At 38.0% G+C, this 25982-nt stretch overlaps 1 protein-coding gene across 6 annotated transcripts in view; it reads left to right on the top strand.

Annotated features, from left to right (window-relative positions):
- Positions 1 to 25982, top strand: part of LOC116313451 (netrin-G1-like) — a 68317-nt gene that overhangs the window by 15439 nt on the left and 26896 nt on the right. For all 6 annotated transcript variants that reach the window (XM_039601729.1, XM_039601732.1, XM_039601731.1 and 3 more), the window contains one exon: positions 17673 to 18316. In XM_039601729.1, coding sequence (XP_039457663.1) covers positions 17673 to 18316 — 644 coding nt within the window. The remainder of the gene's footprint in view (positions 1 to 17672; positions 18317 to 25982) is intronic.

Here is a 25982-nt window from a genome sequence, read left to right as displayed (position 1 = left end):
CACATTGGCCGTAAAGCAGCATGTATGAAACCACAATGCATTTCGGTTGTTTGAACCTCAGTGAGCCCTGGTACCAGGGACAAGAAGGAGAACATCTAATTTAACGTGATGTACCGCCAGATCTGTTATTTAAATATAGTAATGTGTGGTATCGACAGAAAGGTCAGAATCTCAGCTAAAAGCTTATAAAACCATTTCAATGACCACCAAAAAGCTAAAACAGCAAACAATTAAAGAGCAGGTAAACAGATTCCACCAAAAGATGTAAACACAAAGCCCAGATCCCACGTACAGGACATGCCCATCGGGCGTGAAAAGACAACATTTGACAGATTCTGAAACTCCAGATTTGGTCACTCTCCTACTAAAATTCACTGAACTAGCAGCAAAAGAAGACCAATAAACTACACTTCACATTTGAAAAACATTGTAATGAATCCCCACTTACTTTAGCTGTCTTGCTTCCACCACAATAAAATCACACTTCCTTCACAGCTCTCTCAGTGTGCTTCAAGGCTAGTTTCCCATCAAAAATCTTTATTTTCTGCCTTATTTGCTTGCTTATTACGCACCAGTCTGCTGTTGTGTACAGTGTTGTCAACCGCTGTTTTTTTTCCCCAAAAAATGCCATCTGACAAAAAAGCCTACAGCGCCAAAGACATTTCAGCTTTCACAATTTATGCAAAACGCTGAACTATGTCTCTAATAAAACCTCTGTGACTTTGTTTCTGTTCTGTTTTTCGCTTTCTACTATAGAAATCTCTGTTTTTTTATGACTAAAGTTAAAGAAACAACAACAACCACAAAAAATTGACAGTGTGGGCAATGAGCTACTACTTCTGTAATTTTATACATTTATTTCTTACAATTTAAGTCCAAAGAGTCATGCTGACCGATTTCTTTCTTTGTCACAGCAGTTTTTTCCTTAACAGGTAGAAAAAGTAAAATATGTGACTTCTTTACACAGAAAGGGGAGTGTCATGGGTCCGGGCCTCCTAAGATCAACGTGGGCTGTATGTGGTCTGTAACTGTGCTAGCACATTCATAGCACAAACATGACATAATACAAACATGAGTAAATGAGTACTTAAGAAATAATTTGTCATTTCACTGGGCATGGTGCCTGTCACTACCAGTGAGACAGCTCAACTCTTCAAGAGAAGTTATAATTCAGAGCTGTTAATGAAGTGCTTTCCCAGTGAAGATATTGTTGCAGTGACTTCCTGTGAGCATGTTTTGCTTTGCACACCTTGCCTCCTGTAGCTTTTCAGTAAAGACATAAAGGTAACTAGACACTGTCTGCTGCAGTTTAAAAAATAAAAAGATATCCTTTCACTATTAAACTGCATTCTTTGTGCTTTCTCAGCCTTCAGTGCTTGCATATCTATTCAGCATCCTTCATGCTTGACAAGCTGAATGAAATTCTTGTTAAGATATAGTAATTGAATTACTCAAAACCTACTTGGCAGCATGGCTTTCTATTGGTGCCCCCCTGAAAAAACGCCGCTTGGTTCATCCATCTGTGAAAGATTTTTTTTTCTAAGATGTGAAGTGCATGTGTGTGTGAAGGACTTCCAATCCCTCAAGACATTGCCTATAATTTTGCCTAGAATAAAGGGTTTCAAGCAATCAAGAAGTTCTCTCATAGGAGAGGAATGCTTTCAAAGCAGTAAACACAGAAGTCCTTGTTGGTGAGATGTTTAACAGGTTACCAGTTAAAAAGTGTTAAAAAAAAAAAAGAAAACACAGCAAATGTTTTAATTCAATAAAATGCAAAGTAATGTAAAGTATTAAAGCGTTTGCATTTTTTTATCAAAATGTTTTTGGAAAATAATGTTAGTGCTCTTTTGCTAATTTCTGGAAAAAACATTTTGTTGAATTTCCAGAAAGGCATTCTTGTCAAATGTCTACTGTGCTGGATATGGAGGATTTAGGTTGATCAGAATGATCAATGATTATTGAGTTGATTAATAGATGAGAGGCAGTGTTAATTCATACAAGGAAATTAATCAGAGAGATTGAGCACATGCACTGAAACAAGCACAGTCTATCTACAGCACTGTGAAAAAGTGTTTCCACCTTCCCGATTGCTTTGTTTTGTTTTGTTTTTTGCATATTTGTCAAAAATCTTTTAGATCATCAAACAAATTTTAATATTAGAAAATTATTCATGAATGCTTCCATTTTCTGTCACTTCTCTGGGTTTGGGTCACTGTGGCAGAAGCTTGAGCAGAGAAGCCCAGAATATCAATCTATAGATATATAGAGATATATAGGTTGTATATATATTTTACATATATATATATATATATATATACATATATATTTTACATACTCAGCACCTGCTATCTCAATCTCTACCCCATCCCGGCCCATTGTCTTGGATACTTTCTCTCCGGTTTCACTACCTGAGCTAGTGAAATTAGTGAATTCAGTGAAAGCATCCTCCTGCTTACTTGACATTATACCTGCATCATTATTCAAAAATGTCTTCCAGTCTATTGGCTCATGTGTGCTCACTTTAATCAACTCATCATTGGCATCTGGTATAGTTCCGGTTTATTTTAAAAACGCTGCTATCCTCACTTTTAAAAACCTCAACTTGACCCCTCTCTTTGGAGCAGCTACCGACCTATTTCTAAATTACCGTTAATTGCTAAGCTTCTAGAAAAGGTTGTGGCTAAGCAGCTTAGGGCAGCTCTAGATAAACATAGCATTTATGATAAGTTTCAGTCCGGTTTTCGTCAATTTCACTCCACGGAGACAGCTCTTCTTAGGGTCTCAAGTGACATCTTGGTGAATAATGATGCAGGAAAATGCTCTGTTCTACTTATGTTGGACCTCACATCAGCTTTTGACACAGTTGACCATCACATCCTCATTGAAAGGCTAAAAAATTGGGTTGGTGTATCTGGAACTGCTTTAGATTGGTTCTCCTCTTATCTCCATCACCGATCCATTTCTGTGGCAGTTTCCGATTTTAGGTCATCCTCTACTTCAGTTGCTTATGGTGTCCCTCAAGGGTCAGTTTTGGGGCCTTTATTGTTTTTAATTTATCTTCTCCCCCTCCAGCATATAATGGGCTCCTTTGAGGATATTTCTTATCATTGTTATGCTGATGATATTCAGTTGTACGTTTCTTTTATGCCTGAGGATTTGTCTAAGCTTCAGCGGTTGAATGATTGCTTAGATTCGATCAAACGTTGGATGGCTGCAAATTTCCTCCAACTCAACGAGGGGAAAACCGAAGTCCTCGTGTGCGCCCCTGATAGATTTCTATCGCAGATAGTGAAAGCCCTTGGTCCTCTCTCACTCTATGTTAAATCCTCTATCAGGAATCTAGGTGTCACCTTTGACTCCAGTCTCACATTGGATGGGCATGTCAATTCTCTGGTTCGGTCTTGTTTTTATCATTTAAGAAATGTGGCTAGGCTAAGCCCGATTTTATCTCGTTCTGAACTGGAGATTGCTATACATGCATTTATTTCGTCACGGTTGGATTATTGTAATTCGCTGTTTATGTGTCTTAGCAAAGGTTCTCTGGATCGTCTGCAGGTTGTGCAAAACGCTGCAGCTAGGCTTTTGACAAAATCCTCCAAGTACTCGCATGTGACACCATTGTTATCTCAGTTACACTGGCTTCCTGTTAAATTTAGAGTTGATTTTAAGATCCTGGTCTTGACCTACAGAGCTGTGCATGGACTGGCACCTGCCTACATCTTTGATCTGCTACATCCTTATGTCCCTAGCAGGTCTTTGAGGTCATCTGATCAGGGCTTGCTTGCTATAAAAAATACTAAGAGGAGGACTAAGGGTGACAGAGCCTTTGCCAATGTGGCCCCGAGACTGTGGAACTCTCTCCCCCAAGCATTAAGAACTGTGGACTCAGTAACTGTTTTTAAAAAAACAACTCAAAACGTACCTTTTTAAAACTGCTTTTGGTTAATTATTTGCCTGTTTTATTTTCTCTTTTTAAATCTTTTTATGACTTTTAATCTTATGTGCAGCACTTTGTGATTCTGTCTTGAAAGGTGCTATATAAATAAAAATTTATTTATTTATTTATATAAAGATGTATAATTTTTTTAATTTATTTTTTTTAATTAAATTAGCATCAGGAGAAGAGAAATGGTCCATGGAGGAAGAGATTAAAAGTTTAACTTAGGTTTGTATAATGTGATTTTTTTTTTTTTTGTGGCTGGCAAGAATGCCCAAGAATTACATGAGGTCGCATCTGGATATTGGCACCACTTTCATTTGGAGCTAAATGTTCAAAAAGTTAAGTTATAGGCTATAGCTACTACATTTCAATGCTTTACTGTTACAGTATCAGAAGATGAAAATATACATCTTCCTTAAGAAGATGGTCGGGGTATTTTAGGCAGATCTAGACTAGCTGTTTCCATCTTTAAGTCTTTAAGCTAAGCAGGCAAAAGGCATATCAACTGTAGCTTCAAATTATCCACAAATATGACCAAAACAATTCTGCACTGTTCTTTTAAGCTGATAATATTTACATTGCATCAGACTTGCAATATGTTGCCTTTAAAATCTCAAACAAGTCCAAATGAAAAAAATGAAATTTGAAAAGGTCAGGCCTTACAGAGCATTGTTTTATGCTTTTGTATTTTTTTTTTAAAGAATCATGCACTGAGTAAAAGGGGTCAGACTTGAAAGAGAGAAATAGTTAGGAGATGACAGGCAACTGTTGCAACCCACCTCCCCTTAGGAAACCCAGCCATCATGTTGTCAGGCCATATTGATCGCTGAGAAAGAGTGAAAGAGACTGTGCTGTAAAGAGAGGGAGGAAGTGAGAGAGGAGAGGTAGAGATGTAAAGTACAGAGGGGAAGAGTGTTCGTTTCCAAAAGTGGCTGGTGCGATTTTATCATGCTCAGTGAAATGGTGACATTTCAGTAATGCTTTATTCCTTACTTTGGCATTTCAAATTAATAAAAGCCTCTAATAACTATGCAGACTGAAAAGATGGAGGATGAGTTGACACACTATGAGCTAACACACTGATGAACAATGCAGCAATTTCACTCTCACACTCCCCCATTCTTGCTTTCACTCTTTCAATTTCATCCCAGTTTCTACCAATTTCTTAGAGATGGCCCCTGCATCCCATTGTGAACAGCTAAGGACTGAGTAGGTGTCTTTTGATTTTTCTTCTCAATTAGAGTGCACCTAGAACCAGTGATCGATTTCTATCTGATTCCAAGCTGCTTATATGAAACAAATGAGTCAAATCAATAAAATATTGATTTCACGGCAGCTTATCAATGTATACTTAGCCTGTCAGCATTCTGAGGCAAGAATTGGATTACGCTTTAATTCTAATTTAGTTTCAAAATACTTGCAAACTGTAGGGCCAAATAGGACTGAAAGTGAGTGCACTGATGCAAACAGTTACCATTTTGTGGGTTTTATGTGGCGAATGTTAAACAAGACACAAGCCTCTTTACTCAGCAGAAGTAAGTTTACCTGGACTACAGAGTGAAAAATGTTTTAATTCCAGTAGAATAATTTGTTTATGAGGTCAGATTACTTGGTATTAGTAAGTTTGATTTTGGTGAACATGAACTTCCAGTGCTGAAAACATTTGAACATGACATTTAATGGCAAGAGTTAGATAAGAAGGTGTTACAGATTATACTCTTTAGCTGGTATTAGTTCAGAATTATGCCTGAAACAATGGTTTATATGATCTCTTTAGGACTGTTTGGAGTCATTTACTTGCACTTTTGGATTAACTGATTAGATTTAGATCTAATATCAAGGTCATTGTGACCTTTTCCTTTAGTTTGTGGACCACCACTCTGAACCCTGATATGATTGCTCATGTCTGGACAGGTATATATTTGTTTCACTGACACAGACATGCAAGTAAGACTTTGTATCATGTAAAAACGAAATGGCATTTAGCCAAAATGGAAAAAAAATTAATGCAAATAAAAGTTAGTTAGAAGGTGTAAATAAATCACTTCCAATCTCCAAATGTAAACACAACCTACTGTTTTGCATTGCTATGGAAACTTCAGCTGGGCTTCTATTATAAGCAAGTTCCATACTTAATATTTGTGTATAAGACATAAACACAAGATGTGCAAGATATCCGTGACTAAACTGGCAAACAAAGAGTATATGTGCTAAAAAGTATAATGTCAATATATGCAGTCACACAAGACAAAGGCTGAAAATGTAATTCTGTGGTTTATCATGTCCTGCTGGGTCCTTACTATAGGTACAGAACACAACTCTTCAAAAAATACTGTCAAAGTATTTGGACAATGATTTTTTGTAAATTTGCCTCTGTACACCAACACGGTGCATTTTAAATTGAATAATCAAAACGAGGTTGGACTAATCTAGTGACTTTTAGCTTTAATTCAATTGATTTAAAAATACTGCACTAATTATGTAAGAAATGCAGGCAATTTTGTAAATAGTTCTCCATTTTTAGGCACTTAAAAATAACTGGACTGTCGAGCAGGTTTATGGCAAGTGAGGCCTGTTTCCTTCTTTCTTTGTTTCATGACAAATTAAGCAGATAAAAAAATCTGGAGCTGATTCTTTCTCATGAACTTACATTTGGTAGCTGCCTATGGGAAATCTCAATATAAGGACCAAAGAGCTGCCGGTGCATTTGAAAGAGGTCCATTATTAAACTGAAGAAAAAAATAAATCTATCAGAGAGGTGACAAAAACTTGCTAATAGTGATTAGATAAGCAATCTGTTTCATCCTTAAAGAAAGTGAATGTACAGGCCTGCTCAACAACACCAACAAGCCTGAAAGATTACAGAAGACATCTCAAGTGGATGATCACAGTTTTTCCCTTAATTAAGAAAAAACACATCTCAGCGTCGAGCCAAGTCAAAAATAGTCCTGAGGAGGCAGATGTATCATTGATGACATCTACAATGAACAGACACCTTCAGCAAGAGAAATACAGACAGTTTAGAAAAGGTGTAAACCACTGCTTAAACTCTATAAAAAGCTCTTAAAGGCAATGCCCAGTTGTGGAAAAGGATTCTCTGAACATATGAATGCAAGCTTTATGACATATAAGGCCACATTAAGAAAAAAAAAAAAAAGTATTGTTGATCATTTTGAAAATAGTCCAAATTGTATTTTGAGGAAAAAGTTGAAATATTATTTTTAAAAAGACAAACTGCCATGTTTGCTATTCCCTTTACAAAATGCCTTGTGTAGTAGAGTTAGTGGAACGAACTGATCAGCCATCTTGTGATAAAACATACATCCTCTTTATTGTACGAGGGTGTAACCACCCTTGCATCTAGCCATTGCCAGAAATTTCATTTTGTACAAATCCACTCTTCCAAGTTTGTGTGATTTTTCTGACTGAGCAGCCGCAGCTTTCTGCACCAGCTTTTCAGCATCCTTATACTTATCACCACAATATGTTTATGTGACAAAAGAAAAATAATTTCCTTGATGATTATGATTTCACTAACTCAGAGGGTATAGCAGTTTGGCAGTTTGTCTTGAAACAACAATTGCAAACAACATCTCAACTTTTATCTCAAAATGATTGATAGTATTTTTTTAATGTGCCCCTAATGCTCCTTTGTACTCGTACAAGAATGATGGCAAAAATATGGATAAGAAAAGGAACAGCTCATAGTCTGAAGAATAGCATATTATCTATCAAACATAGTGGAGACAGTGTTAGATCATGGATCTGTATGGCTACCAGTGAAACTACTACGATTTATTTATTCTGTGAGTGCTAATATAAATAGGAGAATGATTTTTGAAGAGTACAGGGCTATACAGTCTGTTCAGATTCAGCCAGATGGTGTAGAACTGATCACTGATTACTTCACAGTGCAAGTGGATAATGACCCAGAACAAACTGCCAAAGAAAAAAAAAAGTTTTTCAAGGCAAAGAAATTGGACAGTTTGATTTTAACCCAGCAGAGTCTGTTTTTAGTGCTGAACACAAAACTGAAGATAGGCACTCATAAACAAGCAGCAACTGAAGATGGTTGCAGTAAAAGCCTGAAGAAGCATCTCAAGGGAAGAAACCCAATATTTGGTGATGTCCATGGGTTTTAGATGTCCGCTATTTAAAATTATGTTAGTCTGTCCAACTTACTTTTGCACCTGTGAACACGCTTGCTTACTTTATACAGAATCAAAACCTTTTAAATTTGAGTGGTGTTTTTTTTTTTTTTTTTTTTTTTTTTTTTTTTTTTTTGTTTACACAGAAATATAAATTGTGCCAAAGAAGTAGGCAAAGAGATCTACCAAAGAGAATTAAACATCATCTATTAACCACTGAAACATCCACTTATTATAGCATTGCTAAAGCTTTTTATTGAATTCTGACACAAAGCAGATACCTACAACCAAGCACACACACCAATACACAGATACACATGGGTGTATAAACATACAAATCCACATACCCACATATACAAGCAAAATCAGCCACACAAATACACAAGTACAAAACACTTTAATTCACTTCTCCATACATAAATGCACAATTTCATACACAGAATCAAGTGCTCACCTCCACCATCCCCCATGATAATAAGGCAGTGTTAAATATACCCCACTGGAACTCTGCCACATGGGATAGATAATGAGGCCAGGTGTTAATTAATGTGGAGTGCGTTTCTCCTAGTCTGTTGACACCCTGTGAATCCCAATCAAGACTGGGGCACTGGATCGTGGTGCGCTTGATTTGCCAAGCAGTGTACTTTAAAAGGCCAGACTGGCTGTGCTGCAACCCTCAAAGGGACTCCTTTGGCAAGAGCTGTGTTCCAAAGGGCGGAGTGTTTGGCATGTGGCAAATTGAAACACGAGCGCCGGGAGAAGTTTGCGTTTTCGTTTTGATCAAACGTCTGCACCAATAGCAAATTACAACACCCTCTGATATGTTGTTTGCATAACTATCTCATGCATATGATTTTATCTGCAGTATGCGGTGTCATGCATGACACTCAGAGGAACATACTGGTGTCTTTGCACTGTTGTCTCAAATAACCATTGAGTATATGTCTCATTTCTTACATTTGATGGGTATAAAAACTCTTGCTATTACATTTGTCATGGGGCCAAATTTTTTTGTCATGAGTTTATGCACTGGCTAATCTTAATTTCCTGTTTTATTTTGAAAATATTTCATATCTTGCGTCTTTGGTGTTTTTTGTTCTTATCTTTCATTTCCTGCCTTTTGTAATGTCTGCCCTAATTGTTTTCACTTGTGTGTCATTGTCAGTGTCCCCTGAGTATGCATATATAGCCTAAGATCTACATATAATACCTATATATGGCCTCTTTTGATTGTTTGTTTTCCATGTTCGGTTCTGTATATCAATCCGTTTTTCCAACCTTGTGTCCTTGAGGGTTTTTTTCCCCTATGTTATTATTTTTTTTCCTTCGTTAGATGTAATATTTTTCTGCCATCTTTATGTAGCATCTTGAGTTCCTACCTTTTTGTAACTGGTAAATGGTAAATGGACTGGTTCTTATATAGTGCTGTGCTACTCTACCCAAGCACTCAAAGTACTTTATACAACTTGCCTCATTCACTCATTCACACCCATTCATACAGGCATTTTTTCTTTGCTTTCTATGCAGTCAAGGGTTAAAGTGAGATTCAGAAGGTGGGGGGACCCTAATATCTGTGCAGTGCCTCAGCACAGGGGGAAAAAAAAAAAAAAAATCACAGTAATTTCTGTTGTGAGCTTCAGTAGATTTTTTTTCCACAGGCTGTGATGAGCTGATCTGCTGCTGATTGTGGATTTACACATCTGAATCCAACAAAATGTACACAGTTTGACAAGTTATCATGCCTGATGTCCATCCCCTTCACTGACACTATACTGTTTATACTCACAGTATAAAGTTGGACTTCAGTAAATTAATTTGAATTAATCAGCTTAATGCAAAATGATCTCTGCTACACTTGATGTAAACCTAAATCTGACCACGAGCACCACAGTCACTGTGAAGTCACCAGAGTACTGCAAGCTAACCTGCTTATCCTGCACAAAACTATCCAGTATTTCCATGCAACATTTGAATAACACAGACATAATATATGTCGTTTGTTTTGCAGGAGGTTTCACAATATGAAAATACATAATTTATCAAAACACATCCTATACAAAACCAATATGTGATTAAAATTATGACATCAGATATAAGCTTTAAATTTGCAGTTTATCGAGCGTTACTGAGCAGTCCTTACCTTTAAATCTAACCGTTTTTCTTCCTCTCCTGTCCTGTCTGTCTTCCTACAGCTTCCTTAAATTACCTGACAAAAATCCTCCCCCCTTCACGTTTCCTTATCTTCTGTAGCGCTAGCCAGATGCAATGTAGGGAGTAGAGAGTAAAAAGTTGCTAGAAAAATGGTTAAGTAATGGTTATATTATTTTTTTTTTCTTTTATCTCCTCTGTAAGCTCCTGCAATTTATAAAAAGTATAATTGTACTGCTAAAAATATTTAATTTAAACTATCCTATTGTCTTGTGTATTAAATGTACATGTTTTATATATAATTTAGCTTATGTGTCGTCAGGTCTGTAACACCCATATCCCACCGACCTCAGAAATGATATGATAGCCCACACACACAGGTCAGATGTCCTTCATTCCTCTGAAGGTCAGAAGAATGAAAAGTCTGGCTCTGTTGTGAACCACTGCTGGCCCTGACTGCAGGTCATTAAAGCTCTATTGAGTTTCTGCCAAAGCTCTGACTCTACCAATATCTCACCATGGCTCATCTCAGCTGTCTTTTCTGTCCAATTTATACCAAGCCCTGAAAAGATCAACACCCAGCCTCTGTGCTCACTATACACATGTGCATTCCTGGATATCATCCTTTTGGCCTGTCGCCTGTGCATCATTACAAATGTATCATCCTCACTTAAAGCCAGGAACAGTGTGAGTTCAGTTCAAAAGAGAGTCTTCCTGAGAGTTGAGAATTTATTGTCGCGTCTGATGGGCATCTTCTGATCTTGTCGAGTGGTGCTTCAGCTCAAAATATCGCCATTTTGCTTTTCTTGGATCAACTACCTGAACACTGAATTGCAGCCGAGTTAGATCTTCAAACTGTCATTTGTCAGGGTTTCTCCTCCCCTGGTGCACCCCATGAATGAGGATGGGCATCCGAACGTGTGATAAAGGGGGTTTGGGCCAGCGACAGGTCTGCAGGTGTCATGCGGCAAGTTAGGAGGTGCAAGGCCGAGCAGGATGATGGGCTGATTAATCCAGCAACACCTCAGGTCCAATGGGAGACATTTTGCTGCCACAGAGGTGCTGAGTCAAATAAGTTACTGAAGTCTCAGCACAAACTAGCGAGGTACACGCAGGTCACAGATTAATATTACCATAGGGTCATATTACACTTTTATTTCAATTTGTACATATAAACAAATACTGAAGCATCTTGAAAATTGTAGTTGCAGATTTCATGAATAAGAATGGAAACCATAAAATTATACTACAACAATCTCCAAAGAACCAAAAAGTCACATTGTTATGTATTTCAAGAAGCCCACAGGTTAGTCAGATTTACCGGGGAAGAAAAAGTGTGGGTGAGTGGGAAATTATCATAATATTATCATTCATATTATCATAATAATTATCAACCTCTATGACATTTATTCAAAATCTTGCTAATTTAAACTTTACCATTTTAAGTCCACTGCTATTTTCTATAAACCTCCAAATAATGCGGTTTAGATAATCTAGATAAACGCTTGTTTTTTCCCTTACCCCCTCAGATTTTATCATGCAAATAGTGCTTCTGATTGTCACATTTACTTTGGCCACCTAGACTCCATGAAAAAAATGCTTGCTGCATTTATATGCTTATTTTTGTTGCATTGAATCTGATAAAATTGCATTTTTGTTTTTTAACATAAATGTTTACTGAATCATTGTTATCAAGTTGTCAGGGTAATTTTGAATTTTAGCTGGAAATGAAAATGGGGTTTCTCTCCTTTTTTGTATAAATTGTTCTCTACTCCACTTGTATAAGCATGCATGCAGAGTATCATTGTAGATATGTATTATTTTGTATACGTAGGTGCTAATGCTCCACATGAAAACCCAAAGAAGTTGTTTGATTTAGTCTGACCCTTGGTAATAACTTGAAAAATATGATTTTATAAATGTCATCATTATATCTTCCTTTTGTTTTTCTTACTCAAGGTAAACTTAAGTGAACAAATTGCATCTCTCTTCATATCCTCTGAGCCTCTTTTTGCACCTAAAATTGAACACATTTATCACAGGGTAGTGTGTAAATTTAAATGAAGCATCACCATGAAAAAAGTGAAGCCTAATTCATTAAGTACACATTTACTACGCAAAGTGATATGTCTCCAAGCAATACACAGACAAAGTAAACCAGCCAAAACATGTTAATGTTCAAATCACAAGTCTGAAATAATAAGCACGCCTTAAAGAAGATGACTGGAGTGCAAAACTATGCTGAGTTCAATATGTAATCTGTGCTTCAGGTCCAAAAATCTGTCAGCTAAACTGATTGGTTGGATTGCCTCTATCCGTTCTTCAGCAGTAGCTGTCATTGGCCACAGAATTTATCTGCCGAGCCACATCCTCTGTCAAACGGCACCTCAACAGGAGGTTGCACTTTGTCTATCTCACAGGCCATATGTCACTCATTTAAGCATCTCCCTCACACATTATGTGTGTGTGTGTGTGTGTGTGTGTGTGTGTGTGTGTGTGTGTGTGTGTGTGTGTGTGTGTGTGTGTGTGTGTGTGTGTGTGTGTGTGTGTAAAACGTGGGTCTCCCTCATAAAAGGCTGTACAGTATAGGCTCCAGAGATTAGGACATCATTTGCTGTTCAGGCCTCCTTTCACTCTTTCACTAAGGCAGTGCCCCCGGACGGATCATATAGCATCAATAGAAACTGTGCTCCGTTACACAGCAGCCATGAGGGTAATAGAGATGTCAGCAATGCCAATGACTGATGACCCATTAGACGCTCTTGCAGTGTTGTATGTTCTGTAATGTCAGTGGGTGTGAGATACATAGGAAGGTCATCAATCTATGATATGAACCATACTATATGTACTATGCAAGATAAAAACAGAATACATTAAAGGGAAATTATAGTGATAATATGAATTTGCACAATTGCATTGAAGAAGAAAATTTTCACATGAGAACATGTGCTGTTCTGTAAAAAAACACAAAGTACATTACCCCATGAGTCAGTGGTTTATAGAAACACTCTTAGCAGTGATAACTTGAAGTAATAATTTTCTGTATGAGTTTTTCGGTCTCTTACATCATTGTGGAGTTATTTTACAACATGTCTTTAGTTTATTGTAATTTGTGGACTTTGTTTAAGGACAGCTTTTTTTATTCTCTATCACAGAATTTCAATCAGGTTGAGGTCTTTTCTTTTTCTTTCTTCAACCCACAGCTCAATGCTCCAGACGAGCAAACTACCAAAACCTCTGTCTGCAGACAGTTTCTTGGACTTCACCTCAGTTAAAATCAGTCCTGACTGGCAGTGTGCATTATGGTCAATTACATCTGCAAAAATTTAAAAGCACTTCGTCACTTCGTTATTATGAGCTATTGAGTTTTTTTAACTGTGTAAATTTCCATCTACAAAACTGTCGGTTTTCAGAAAGTACTGCAGAGTGGTTGATAGGTCTGAATATTTTCAAAAGCCACAGAAAATTAAGATAGCTAATTTAGGGCTTTTTAAAATGGATAACTAAACAGTTACAAGCAAATAAAAGTTGGTTTCCCCCTAAATCATTCTGTCTGAACGAAAAATATGAACTCAGTTTTCTTATGCTAAACTGGAAGCACTTCTTCCTTAATAGGTTGCTCTAGTTGCATATTTTTGTTTATGTTCAGTGCTACTGAATAAATGACAAATTATTTTGACCTGCAGGTCTAACAGTACTACTGGCTTGCATTGTTAATGTTCACTGTTTGTTACAATCAGTCAGTTACAATCATCTGACTGTGAAACCACTGGCATCATCGTGTGTCTGCAATCATCCTGTGTGCAGAAACCTCTGCTGTTATAGAAGTGCTCCCACTTATTGATAATTAATTTATTAGCTGCACTGTTTAGGAGAACCTGACTGCTATTTTTTAAATGCTTATTTATCCAGGTAAAAAATTTCATTGAGATACAAATCTCATTTTCAAGAGAGACCTGGCAACTTAATTCCTGAAAGTAAGAATGTTTTTCACAAGTGTGCATAGAGTCCTTGGAAAACTTTGCTTTTCACGTGACCATAAGGCCCGTGCAAACATGTTGGCTACTATAATTCTTCTAATTTGACAATTAGTTTTGTCTAAATGCTTTCTGTCTGTTAAATGTGAAATAAATCTTCTTGTCTACTAAAATAAGGTGATAATTTAAGAAAAACATGCTGCTTTAACAAAAATGTGTTTTTAGTATTTCAAACATGCAGTGGAATCGATTTAACAGTAGTCGAATCATATCATCACCATGAAACATTTTGGTTAGAAGTGGTGCCATTATTCCTTCAATTATATTTTTGTGGCACCAGTTAAATTGTTTGGCCACATTTTTCATTTGATCGATATCTCATTTTAGTCCAAAACTCGTGTTTTTTTCCCAAATCCTCTGCTGACTACTTCCCCCTATGATCACAGGTAAAGGATCAAGTTGAGAGGGTTTATTGTTTTTTAATAGCTTCCCCCCCGGCATAGCGCTGTAGCTTTGGTCTTGAATGACCACAGAAGGTATTGATCTTCATAAGGCACTGTTTTTGTTGTTAAATAACCACCACAGGAAATCCGATGGAAGGTCCTGACCTTTCTCTAAGTCTTTCATTTCACCTAAACTGGGCTATATGAAAGCAGTGAAGTATGGTGGGGTTTACTGGTAGAAAGTAAATACTGTACATGTCACTTCACGTTCAACTGGAAAAGAGACTTTAGATTATTGTTTGTTATTAATGATGGACAGGGCTTTTATGAAAGGTTTGTCCCCAGCCAGCTCCCAAATATGAATGGGCTGTTTGATTAGAGTGATCACTTCCCCGAAGGCCTGAAAGTTGAGGCAGGCACTAAGAAAATGATTACGGATCAAATTTATGACTGCTTTCCACTGGTCTCCGAACACTTCTACTAGTGTGATGAAGCAAATTTCTCTCTTTTTAAAGCCTCTGTTTACTCTGTTTCTCACCATTCTGCTGGGAAATTGTTTTTCTCATTAGCTACGGACGCCGTGGTCGGAGTTCTTCATATCGACTGTGAATAAGGCTGCCATTTCGGAAGATGCAAAAGCAGCCACCCCACTGCTCCCCGAACCAAACCGTGACAACAAATAAATCAAATATAGGTGAAAATTCATGGTCTTGAATGACAACAGGGAAATCACTCTCTTACAATATATTTCTCTCCCTCCCTCTCTCTCTATGTAACATTAAGGTTTGAGCTCTGAGCAGACCTCCAAGGCTGTTCAAGCACAAGTAGGGAATATAAGGAGCCTTAGCACACATCACTGGTAAACAGTTGACTCAAGTACAATTTATTGTCCCTGTGGCAGAACTCAGGCAGCCACCAACCTGCCTATTACTGCGCAACTCTCTCCTTCAAATCTCTCTTTCTCTGTGTTTCTACAGCCCGGCCTTTCAAGCTTTTGTGTTAGCTTTGTATGTGTGTGGGTGTGCATGGGCGTGAGAGGAGAATACTTTTAGCAGCTGAAGTCTTGCTTTAAAAAAGGTTACATTCACTTTCCCTCCCACTCTCTTATTCTTACAATCTGTGGTGGCAGCATAACCCTTATTATCCTCCTAATTGGATCATGCAATGCTCCTTTGAGTCAGCTGAGCAGGCCTAGTGACCCACAATCTTTCAGTCTTGTCATCAAATAGTTATCACTTTTAGCTGAGGAGTAAGTAACTGATAACATATCATAGTCTCACAGGAAATAATGTGGTCTCTGGAGAGCTATATCTAAAGCAGGGAAGTCATCCATACATTTTCCTGTGAAGAAGACGAAGCATCACTTTTTTTTTTTCCTCTTTAGGGAGGAGATATTTGACGCACTTACTCAAAAACAAAAAGCAGCCACTGGTCTTTTCAAATGAAATATAATAGCGTCTGCTTATCAGTATTCCTGGCAGTGATCTTCAGAGAAAGTGGCAGTCTGGGTTGAATGCACTACAATATTGGAGAGATAAGTGACTAATGTTGCACATAGCACTTTTCTCACCTTTAGATAATTTTGCGTGTAGAGTGTTGGATGATTGCTGATTATCGAACCGCTTTACAGTTGATCTGAATCTCTTCAGCACTTAACCTCATTGTTCCTGCAGCAGAGGTGAGAGGAATGTCAATTGGAGTGCGTCTTCTGCTCTCTGGGCCTGTTTCAGCTCTCTCTGTTCCTCTCTTTGCCATCCACACACACACACACACACACACACACACACACACACACACACACACACATACATACAAATACATACACACACACAAACAAACACATTCAGAGCTCTCTATCCCTCTCACTCACAAACAAACACACAGACATCAAGAGCTCCTCTTTTTCTCCTCACAAACATGCTCACTCAAACATCCAGACTCACTATGGTACAGAGCAGACACAGGCCTATGAAAAATGCATGTCCCTTTGCGTGTTTCATAAGAAACACTCATCAGGATTCCATTCCCATCTCACCTGAAATACCACACAGGAATATCAATTACGAAAGCAATTTGGGTGGCAGTTTAGGCAGGGGATTCGTGCAGCTAGAATATGGCATCCACAGTGTCATCTTAATGAGAGGGTCACTGTCTCCTGGAGCAGATTATAAAATACACATTGGCCCTGAATGTGATAGAATGTTAGTGACTACAGCAGTGGGATCATGATAGGATCATGAGCCAACAAGGCAATGTAAAAGTAAATAACTTTTCAAGTTAAAGTACCTGAACCTGTGGGACATTTTTGGGTGAGAATATTGCTCAATGTTGCCTTATAACTGTTTTGTAAGTTGTGGCATTTCTACTGAATACTTTATGAAAAACTAAATATTTACCTACCGTTTTGACAATTCACTTGCCAAGTTTTCTTTTCTAAAATCACAAAAGGGCAGCTTTGAAACTGTCAAGTACATAGTAGAAAACAATTTCTGTGCAAAGGTAAACTGGCACGTTAAAATTTTTCAGTATCGGCTTCATTTCTAATGTTTTACTGCTGCTTTGATCAGTTCTGATCAAATCCATGTGCTGTAGTATTGCCTGCCTGCCTGTTTAGCTGAGGGAGTTGCTCCCTGATAGATTGTACAGGTGTTAAAAGGGAAGCAGTGTATAAAGACGTGCAGTTTCAACATACCTTGCACACTCTGAACGCTTGTCAGCAAATTGTGAAATCTTAATTCACTCTCACGAATAAGTCGTGCAGTTTTAACTTTCTTTTGGTAAATTTGATGTTGCATTTCATTTCGTGTTTTTATGCTACAGTTCTCTTGTGCTTTTCACTAAAATTGTTACAGATACTGAAGTTTTCTTGTACATGTTAAAGAGCTCACTGCATCGCTCAATGGGCATTTTTAAAGTAATACATTTTTAGGGATATACTTTTACACATACAGAATGGGGCAAAAACAAACATGTTAATTGATACTTATATATATATATCTTTTTTGTTTTTTTATAGGAGAATCCTTATATGTGCAACAATGAATGTGATGCTGCCACTGAGGAGCTGGCTCATCCTCCAGAGTTGATGTTTGACATTGAGGGTCGCAACCCGACCACCTTTTGGCAATCAACGTCATGGAAGAAATACCCAAAGCCTCTGCAGGTCAACATCACGCTGTCATGGAACAAGACAATTGAGCTGACTGATGACATCGTACTCACATTCGAGTCAGGCCGACCAGAACAGATGGTCCTGGAAAAATCACTCGACTACGGCCGGACCTGGACCCCTTACCAGTTTTACGCCACCGACTGCCTGGACGCTTTCACCATGGAGCCCAAGACAGCGAATGACCTCACCCAGCAGACCTTGCTGGACATCATTTGTACCGAGGACTACTCCCGAGGGTACGTGTGGAAGAATGACAAGACAGTACGTTTTGAGATAAAGGACCGCTTTGCATTGTTTGCTGGGCCTCGACTACACAACATGGCCTCACTTTATGGCCAGTTGGATACCACCAAGAACCTTAGAGACTTCTTCACAATCACTGATCTAAGGATTAGGCTGCTGAAGCCAGCCACTGGAGCCACCATGGTAGATGAGAACAACCTATCTAGATACTTCTACGCAATCTCTGACATCAAAGTGCAGGGCAGGTAAGCTCTTTTACATATGTTAATGTTCAGTAGTAATAGTTTCCTCAGAAAGTATTCAGATTCTTATCATTTTTGCACTTCAGCTGTTTTTTTCCATGTTGAGCAGATTTTTACCTGCTTTTATTAAGATGGATTTGCAAAGATAATATATGAGCATTTTGGGGGTCAATATTTAACTCCCAGTCTACATTGCTTAGCCAAGATGAAGAAGTAGTAGTAGTCTTTGGACTCTTTGATTTGTGGCCGATTTCATTCCCTCATCACATCTGAGCATTCTCCCTGTCCTTGCTATTGAGGTTCACCACCATGTTTCACTGTAAAGGTATTTGCCTCTAGGCTGTTCAACAGACACAGTGTTCAACAGCAGGGTTCAGTTCAGTCTCTGTCTCATCAGAACAGAGAATCTTTTCCTTTATATTTTACTTTAAATTCTGTTTGTCAACTCGGATGTGAGCTTTCATGTGTTTCTTAGTTACTTATATTTAGCATTTCTAGTATAAAGGTTTGACTGATGAACAACGGCAGAGTTGGTTGACAACAAACTCCATAAAAAGGTCTGGTCATTCCAAACCTCCCTTGTTTCAGAATCACTGAGATGACAGATTTATGGAAACTGAAACTTTAGAAATGATTTTACACTGCTGATCCACACTTTGTTACAGTTTTAACAGAAAGGTCTGCAGAGTTTCTTGGACCTTGTGCCAGTTAAAATCAGTCCTGACAGGCAGTGTGCATTATGGTCAATTACATCTGCAAAAATTTAAAATCATCTTTTCACTTCATCATTATGAGCTATTGATTTTTTTAAAACTATGTAAATTTCCATCTACAAAACTGTCAGGTTTTCAGAAAGTACCACAGAGTGGTTTATAGGTCTGAATAAAGAGAAAATTAAGCTAGCTAATTTAGGGCTTTTTAAAATGGATAACTAAACAGTTAACAGTTAAAACAACAGTTAAACAGTTGTTTTCCCCCTAAATCATTCTGTTTGAACAAAAACTATGAGCTTATCATATACATACATGCATACACGCATACACACACACACACACACACACACACACACACACGAAAGAAGCACTTCTTCCTTAATAGGTTGTTGTAGTTGCATATTTTTGTTTATGTTCGGTGCTACAGAATGAATGACAAATGATTTTGACTTGTAGGTCTGACAGTACTACTGGCTTGTATTGTTGTTAATGTTCACTGTTTGTTACAATCAGTCAGTTACAATCATCTGACTGTGAAACCACTGGCATCGAGTGTCTGCAATCATCCTGTGTGCAGAAACCACTTGAAAAAAATTGCCTAGAGACAGTACTTTACACTTTGTCCCCCACTGTCCAGATATGAAGTGAGATGAATGATTGAAAGCCTGGATTCATGTTGATAAGCAGGCTTCCTAATGAAAGAAATTGGTACAAAGATAATTCAGAAAGATAAGAGGCTGAGTACCACTCTTCTAGTAACCTTTTACAACTTTCACAAGTGTTTAGTTTGCAAAGGCTAAATTCAATGCAGCCTTTTTATTTAATTTGACCAGAATTTTGGGAGAAGGAGAGGCCTGAGCTGATACTAAATTTCTTAATTATTTATCAGAAAAATAACTTGATGGACGACTGGATAGAGGATTAAGAAACTATCATTGAGTCAAACTGTAGATCAAGAGTTACCTTACTTACTTCAGTTAAGTGTTTGCTTTGAAAATCTGCTGGCCGTGCAGTCAATAGTCAGTCACGACCATTACGGTCAGAAAAATAAATGCATGAATTGGTGTTTGGTGTTATGGCTATATTTATTGCACACCTTGCTATCTGTTAGGTTGTATACCTACAAAATAGCCCAAGAGGAGAAGAGCATAAACTCAATAATATTTGCTGTAACTTAGATGAAGTCATGAGAGGGAGGAGCTGGGGAACAGTTGGGTTGCAAAGCACCTTGCAGATGTGGAGCAATTGTAGAACACAATGTAACCATAAATATGGTGAGATCCATAAAAGGCTATTAACCAAAAAACCTTTTATCGGCTGTTCTCTGATGGCATTGAGCGCTACTAATATTTTTATCAGTAGAATTGTTTTCTGATTATGAACATCCATTATTTTTGGGTAATTGTCCAAAAGATCGATTTATCTATTTAATTAATTTTGCCATTCTGTCCACTGGCACCTAAAAAAAGGCATTTAGTGCTGAGCTCTATTTCAAGCCTATAACCATATTTGACATATTTTAATTTCAATACTCTTCAACAAAAGTAAATCCCTCTTTTTCCTATATTTTATATTTAAACAACCATGCTTTGTTTAGTAAAATCAAGGGGACTTATGGTGCGCGTTTAATTTACATACCTTGTGATATTACAGAGAATAATAGCGGTTTTTTTTTTTTTCTGTGAGTCATCAGAATGCCTCTGTGAGGAAAGGAAATGGAAACACTGTCATTTCATGATGCATGGAAATCACCCACATGATGATCATAAAGCCTCCACAGCTGCTCTCCAAATGGGACCTGTGCTGCTTTCTGCAGTGAGTTTATAGGAGGGTAACTAGGTTGGTAATGACCCATCAGATGGGCCCTAGGTGAATTAAAACAGTTAGTCCCTAATTAGAATTCAGTCAACTTCAATGGCAGATTAGAACCATTAGCACATTGGCTAATTGGTAGGAGACTAATCTTGTAATTAAGAGCATTTGCAGCTGATTAAATGGTAATCATCAGGGACACATCAGTGAAACGTGAATACATTTACAATTACCAGGCTGTTGTTCCAAATTTAGCCTTGCCCTCTTTAATAACAAGTAGATTTATGTTGCGTCAACGAGGTTTCCTATTTGAGCGAGCAACACTTTTTGCTTCAGAAGTAACAGTTTCACAGGTCTCTAATATTCTTATTATTACACTGTTCAAAAGATTAAAGGAACATTTTGAATACACATCAGATCTCACTTGGAAGAAAAACATGCTGGATATCTATACTAATATGGACTGTGTAATGTGTTAGAAAAGAAAGGATGCTACATTGTTTAATGGAATTGAAAACTATCAAACTACAGATGATTGAATTAACAAACACCAAAACCTCACAGTGAAAAAATGGTGCTGCAGGCTTGTTCATTTTCAGAAATTTCATTTTAGTTGCTCAGAATGGTACTCAATAGTTTGTAAGGCCTTCACATGCTTGTATGTATGCCTGACAATGTTGGGAAATGCTCCTAATGAGACAATGGAATGCGTCCTGTCAGGATCTCCTCCCAGATCTGCATCAGGGCATCAACTGAGCTTCTGGACAGCTTGAGGTGCAACCTGGCGGTGTCAATGATATCAAATCCTTCATTCTCCAGGAACTGCCTGCATACTCTGACTACAATTACCACTCCTGGTCATGCTTATGAGCCAAAAGGAACCCAGGACCCACTGCACCAACACTGAGTCTGACAGTAGGTCAAAGGATTTCATCTCAGTACCTAATTGCAGTTCGGGTGCCGTTGCCGAGTCTGTAGAAGTCTGTGCATCCCTTCATGGATATGCCGGTTGAGGTAGTGAGCACAAGGCCCACTAGCCCACCAAGGCACCCTCATGAAGTCTGTTTCTGATTGTTTGGTCAGATACATTCACACCGGTGGCCTGCTGGAGGCCATATTATGATGTTCTTGCAGCATCATGAGCAGACACCAAGCCCAGGAGCAGACACCAATCCTGCTGATGAGTTCAGGACCCTCTGTGGCCCTGTGGAGCTCTCCAAGAGTAGTTGCCTGTCTCCTGGAATCTCCTCCATGCTCTTGAGACTGTGCTGGGAGACGCAGCAAAACTTCTGCCAACAGCATCATGATCATGTGCTATCATGAATTTGGAATACCTGTGCAACCTCTGTAAGGTCAGGTGTCACCTCATGTTACCTGTAGTGACACTGAGCCAACACAAATGCAAAACTAGGGAAAAATCAAAATATAAGGCAGGCATGAGACAGATATACAATACATTCACTGTGATCTTTATGGAGTACATGATACTAGTACCAGTGAGACACCTTTTTAGCTTCAAAACATCTTTAACTCTTCATGACTTTCATTAAGCAAGCTGCTGGAAATATTCCTCAGAGACTCTGGTCCTGAACTGTTGACACAAGGCAAGATAGATCCATGCTTTTATGTTTTTTACTCCAACTTCTGACCGTACCAACTGAAAATAAATATGAAGCTCTTCAGGCAACATTTTTCCATTCTTTGTGCAAATCGTATTCTCAGATTACTGTTCTTATTTGGCAGGAGTGGCCTTCGCTGTGGTCTTCTACTGCTGTAACCCAACTGCTTCAAGATTGAATGTGTTATGAGCTCAGAGATGCTCTTCCTCATACTTTGGTTGTAATACGTGTATATTTGAGTTACTGTTTCTTGTGAACTTGAACAGTTTGGTTATTTTGCTCTGACCTCAGGCGTCAAAAAAGTATTTTCATCCAGAGAACTGTCTCTCACTGGATAATGGACCATTCTCTGTTAACCCTTGATATGGTTGTGTGGGAAAAACCAACTAGACCATCACTTTCTGAAATATTTGCACCAGCCCATCTGGAACAACACTCATGCCACATTCAAAGTCACTCCAATCACTTTTTTTTTTTTCCTATTCTGATACCAAGTGTGAACTTCAGCGGGTCATTTTGATGTGTCTACATCCTAGATGACGAACAGGCGTACCTAACAAAGTGGCCAATGAATGTACATATTTTGCAGTAAGACATAGTCTTTCAATATTCATCCTTTTTTTCTGTAAACATGAATTGATGAGTGTTAAATTGCAGAGATTGCACCACAGCACAGAATAGCATCTCCCACAGATATCTTATTCTGCCATTCATTAGAAAGAGTAGCAAAAGGTTGAATATGAGGAAAATAAGCTATTTTTCCCAATTTTCCACCTTGCCCCTGGGTATCAAATTCAATTTTTGACCAAAAGTTTGCACTGAGAAAGAAAAGAAAATAAACATACGATTTCTGTCCAGAGGTGGATCAGTAACTCACATGAAAGAGGGTGATGGAGGCAGGTGGGGAGAGACTGATTAGAGTTCCCACCAGCCTCAGCAGCCTTCTGGCTACAACCAAATGTGAAAGCCTTATCACAGAATGGCCATCCTGTCCAAGAATTCCCAGAATACTCCACAAGCACTGATAAACTTTAACTCACGTATACACACAGTCACACACACACACACACAGTCACACACTCACCAGAATATTTAGTCTCAAGTTACATCCTGAAGTGTTTGTATGTGTTGTGTGTTATTGCTCTGAACAGCAATAACACTCTCTGAACAAAAATATTAAATGATTTTTTCACAGTGGTCTATAAGTTTGGATTTGGATGTACATATTTTGCAGTGACACATTGTCTTTCAATATCCTTTTTTCTGTAAACACAAATTGTTGGTTTATCCAAAAAATGTCATTTTGAAAAATCACAAACATAAAATAATAATGATAATTTTCCTTTTTTTGTTTATTGTTTATGATAATTTGGGGCTTTTTAAGATTTTTTAATAAAATATAGAGTGCATATGTAACCCCTGACTCACGTTAAATGGTTTAGAACAGCCAAAAGTAAAGACCAGTTGCTAGGTTCAACATGATTACAATAGGAACTGAGGTGGATGCGAAATGAAATGGCTGGAGACAGGAAATGAGCAACAAAGGGTTTTTTGTTTTTTTTTACAGAAATGAAAATAAAATGAGACACAAATTCCACAATAACAGCAGTAATAGTAATAATAAGCCAGCATAACAAAAAAAAAACCAAAACAAACCCCAAAACAGTCCTAAATGCTTTCTTTTAAATGTTTTCTTGTATTTTTACTTTTAAAGTGATTTATGTTCTATTTTATGTGTTTTATTTTAATCAGGTAAAGCACCTTGAATTGCCTTGTGCTGAAAGTGTGCTATACAAATTGCCTTGCCTTGCCTTGCCTATTGACCTCAATATTTCAGTTTGTCCTTTTTGGTCATTAGTCTTGGTCATTGTAGTTGTTAGTCTAGTTCCTTTTTTGTTTTGGTTTTGTAGTTTGACTGTTACCACTTTGATGCCTCTCTTGAGAGAGAGCAATGACTTCTTCAACAACAGTTCACTTCAGTCTGGACACAGGCTTGCCATCTCCAACTGGAGAGAATCCAGTCGAATTCATCCAAAGAAGTTCAGAATCAGAATCAGAAAGGGTTTTATTGCCAAATGTTGAGCAGATTTACAACATTAGGAAATTGCTGCATTACTTTGTGCTAGACATATGATAAGACAAACTTAAATAAACAAACAAACTTAAATAACAATAAAAAGTCCTAAGCAGATTGGATCACCTGCATTGATGCATATATCAATCAGGGTCAGCTGCGATCCGAGCTGCATGCCCCAGTGTCCTGGAGGTGTACAGGTCCTGCAGAGATGGGAGTCTGCAGCCAATCACCTTCTCAGCAGAGTGAACGTAAGCTTGCTGTATCCGTTCCAAAACCAGTTTTGATATGTGTTTGGGATCGTTGTCCTGTTGGAACACCCAACTGTGTCCAAGTTCCAGCCATTTGCCTGTTGGTTTGAGGAGAAGCTGAAGATGTTGAGAAGTTGCCACGTCGTAAATTGTCATACTAAAGGCAGCTCAGTCTGCTTCCTAGTGAATGTTTTTAAATCTGACAGCTTCATGCCCAAGAGGAAGGATTTCAGAGCAATGAAAGGCGTTTGGTTTCTCTATGTGGGCAGCTTCAAATTTCAGGCAAGCTTGATGGTGTCGATTTTGGAGACGGGCTTCTTTTTTTGATCAGCAGCCTCTCCGTTCATGGCAATGTAAAACTCATTTTACTGTGTACAGTGATGCTGGAGTTCCAGCAGTTTTCAGTTCATGGCAGTTTTGAACCTTGGTGGTTCCTGGGTTGTTCCTAAACATCCTAATCAGTTTCTTCTAATCTAACAGTCACAGTTTGTTACACATCCAATTAAATTCCATTAGTTGTTAGAGCTGATGGTTGCATCGGTTTAGAAATGTCTTCCCAACCTGTCCTCCCAGTGCACTAGACAAGTGTCTCAACAACTCAGCACGCAACTAGAATGCCCCCCACCCCGCATTTAACAAACCATGTAAATCAATAATTATCCTTCTAAGATATCAATAAGTTCCTTTCCCACTGTTCTCAGTATCGGTCAATTCAATTATTGCTGTCAAGCAAATTCTTTTTATGCTGGCAAAGAGATCATTTGTAGTCAATCATGATTACTAACAAGAAGTTTATAGACATTCAAATATCATGTTTGGCTTAAACTGCTATACATCACATCTCTATCACTAAAATTTTATGATTTTTCACTGAATGTGCATTCATCCATACAGCTCTAGTAGCTATCACAAATAAACTGCAAATGTGCTTTAAAAAGAAAACGGCAGCTTTTACCTAAATGGTTCATTTATAAAAGGCATGCAGATGGCATACCTTAGCAGATTCACATTACAAATGTGAGGAACCTTGAGTTTACCTCTTAGGGCAGCCAAAAAAAGGGGTAGATTTCTCCTTTAATAATCTATGAGTTGTTTATAAAATGCCTCAGTGCTTTGATTCAAAATGTACCAATACTGTCACAAATCATCCCCTGTAATGATTTATTGTGACAGAAAGGAGATGGGTAAAAGGGAAAAGAA

Source organism: Oreochromis aureus, linkage group 18 (assembly GCF_013358895.1).
Source record: "Oreochromis aureus strain Israel breed Guangdong linkage group 18, ZZ_aureus, whole genome shotgun sequence".
NCBI lineage: Eukaryota > Metazoa > Chordata > Actinopteri > Cichliformes > Cichlidae > Oreochromis > Oreochromis aureus.
This window is presented reverse-complemented; position numbering and strand designations above follow the sequence as displayed.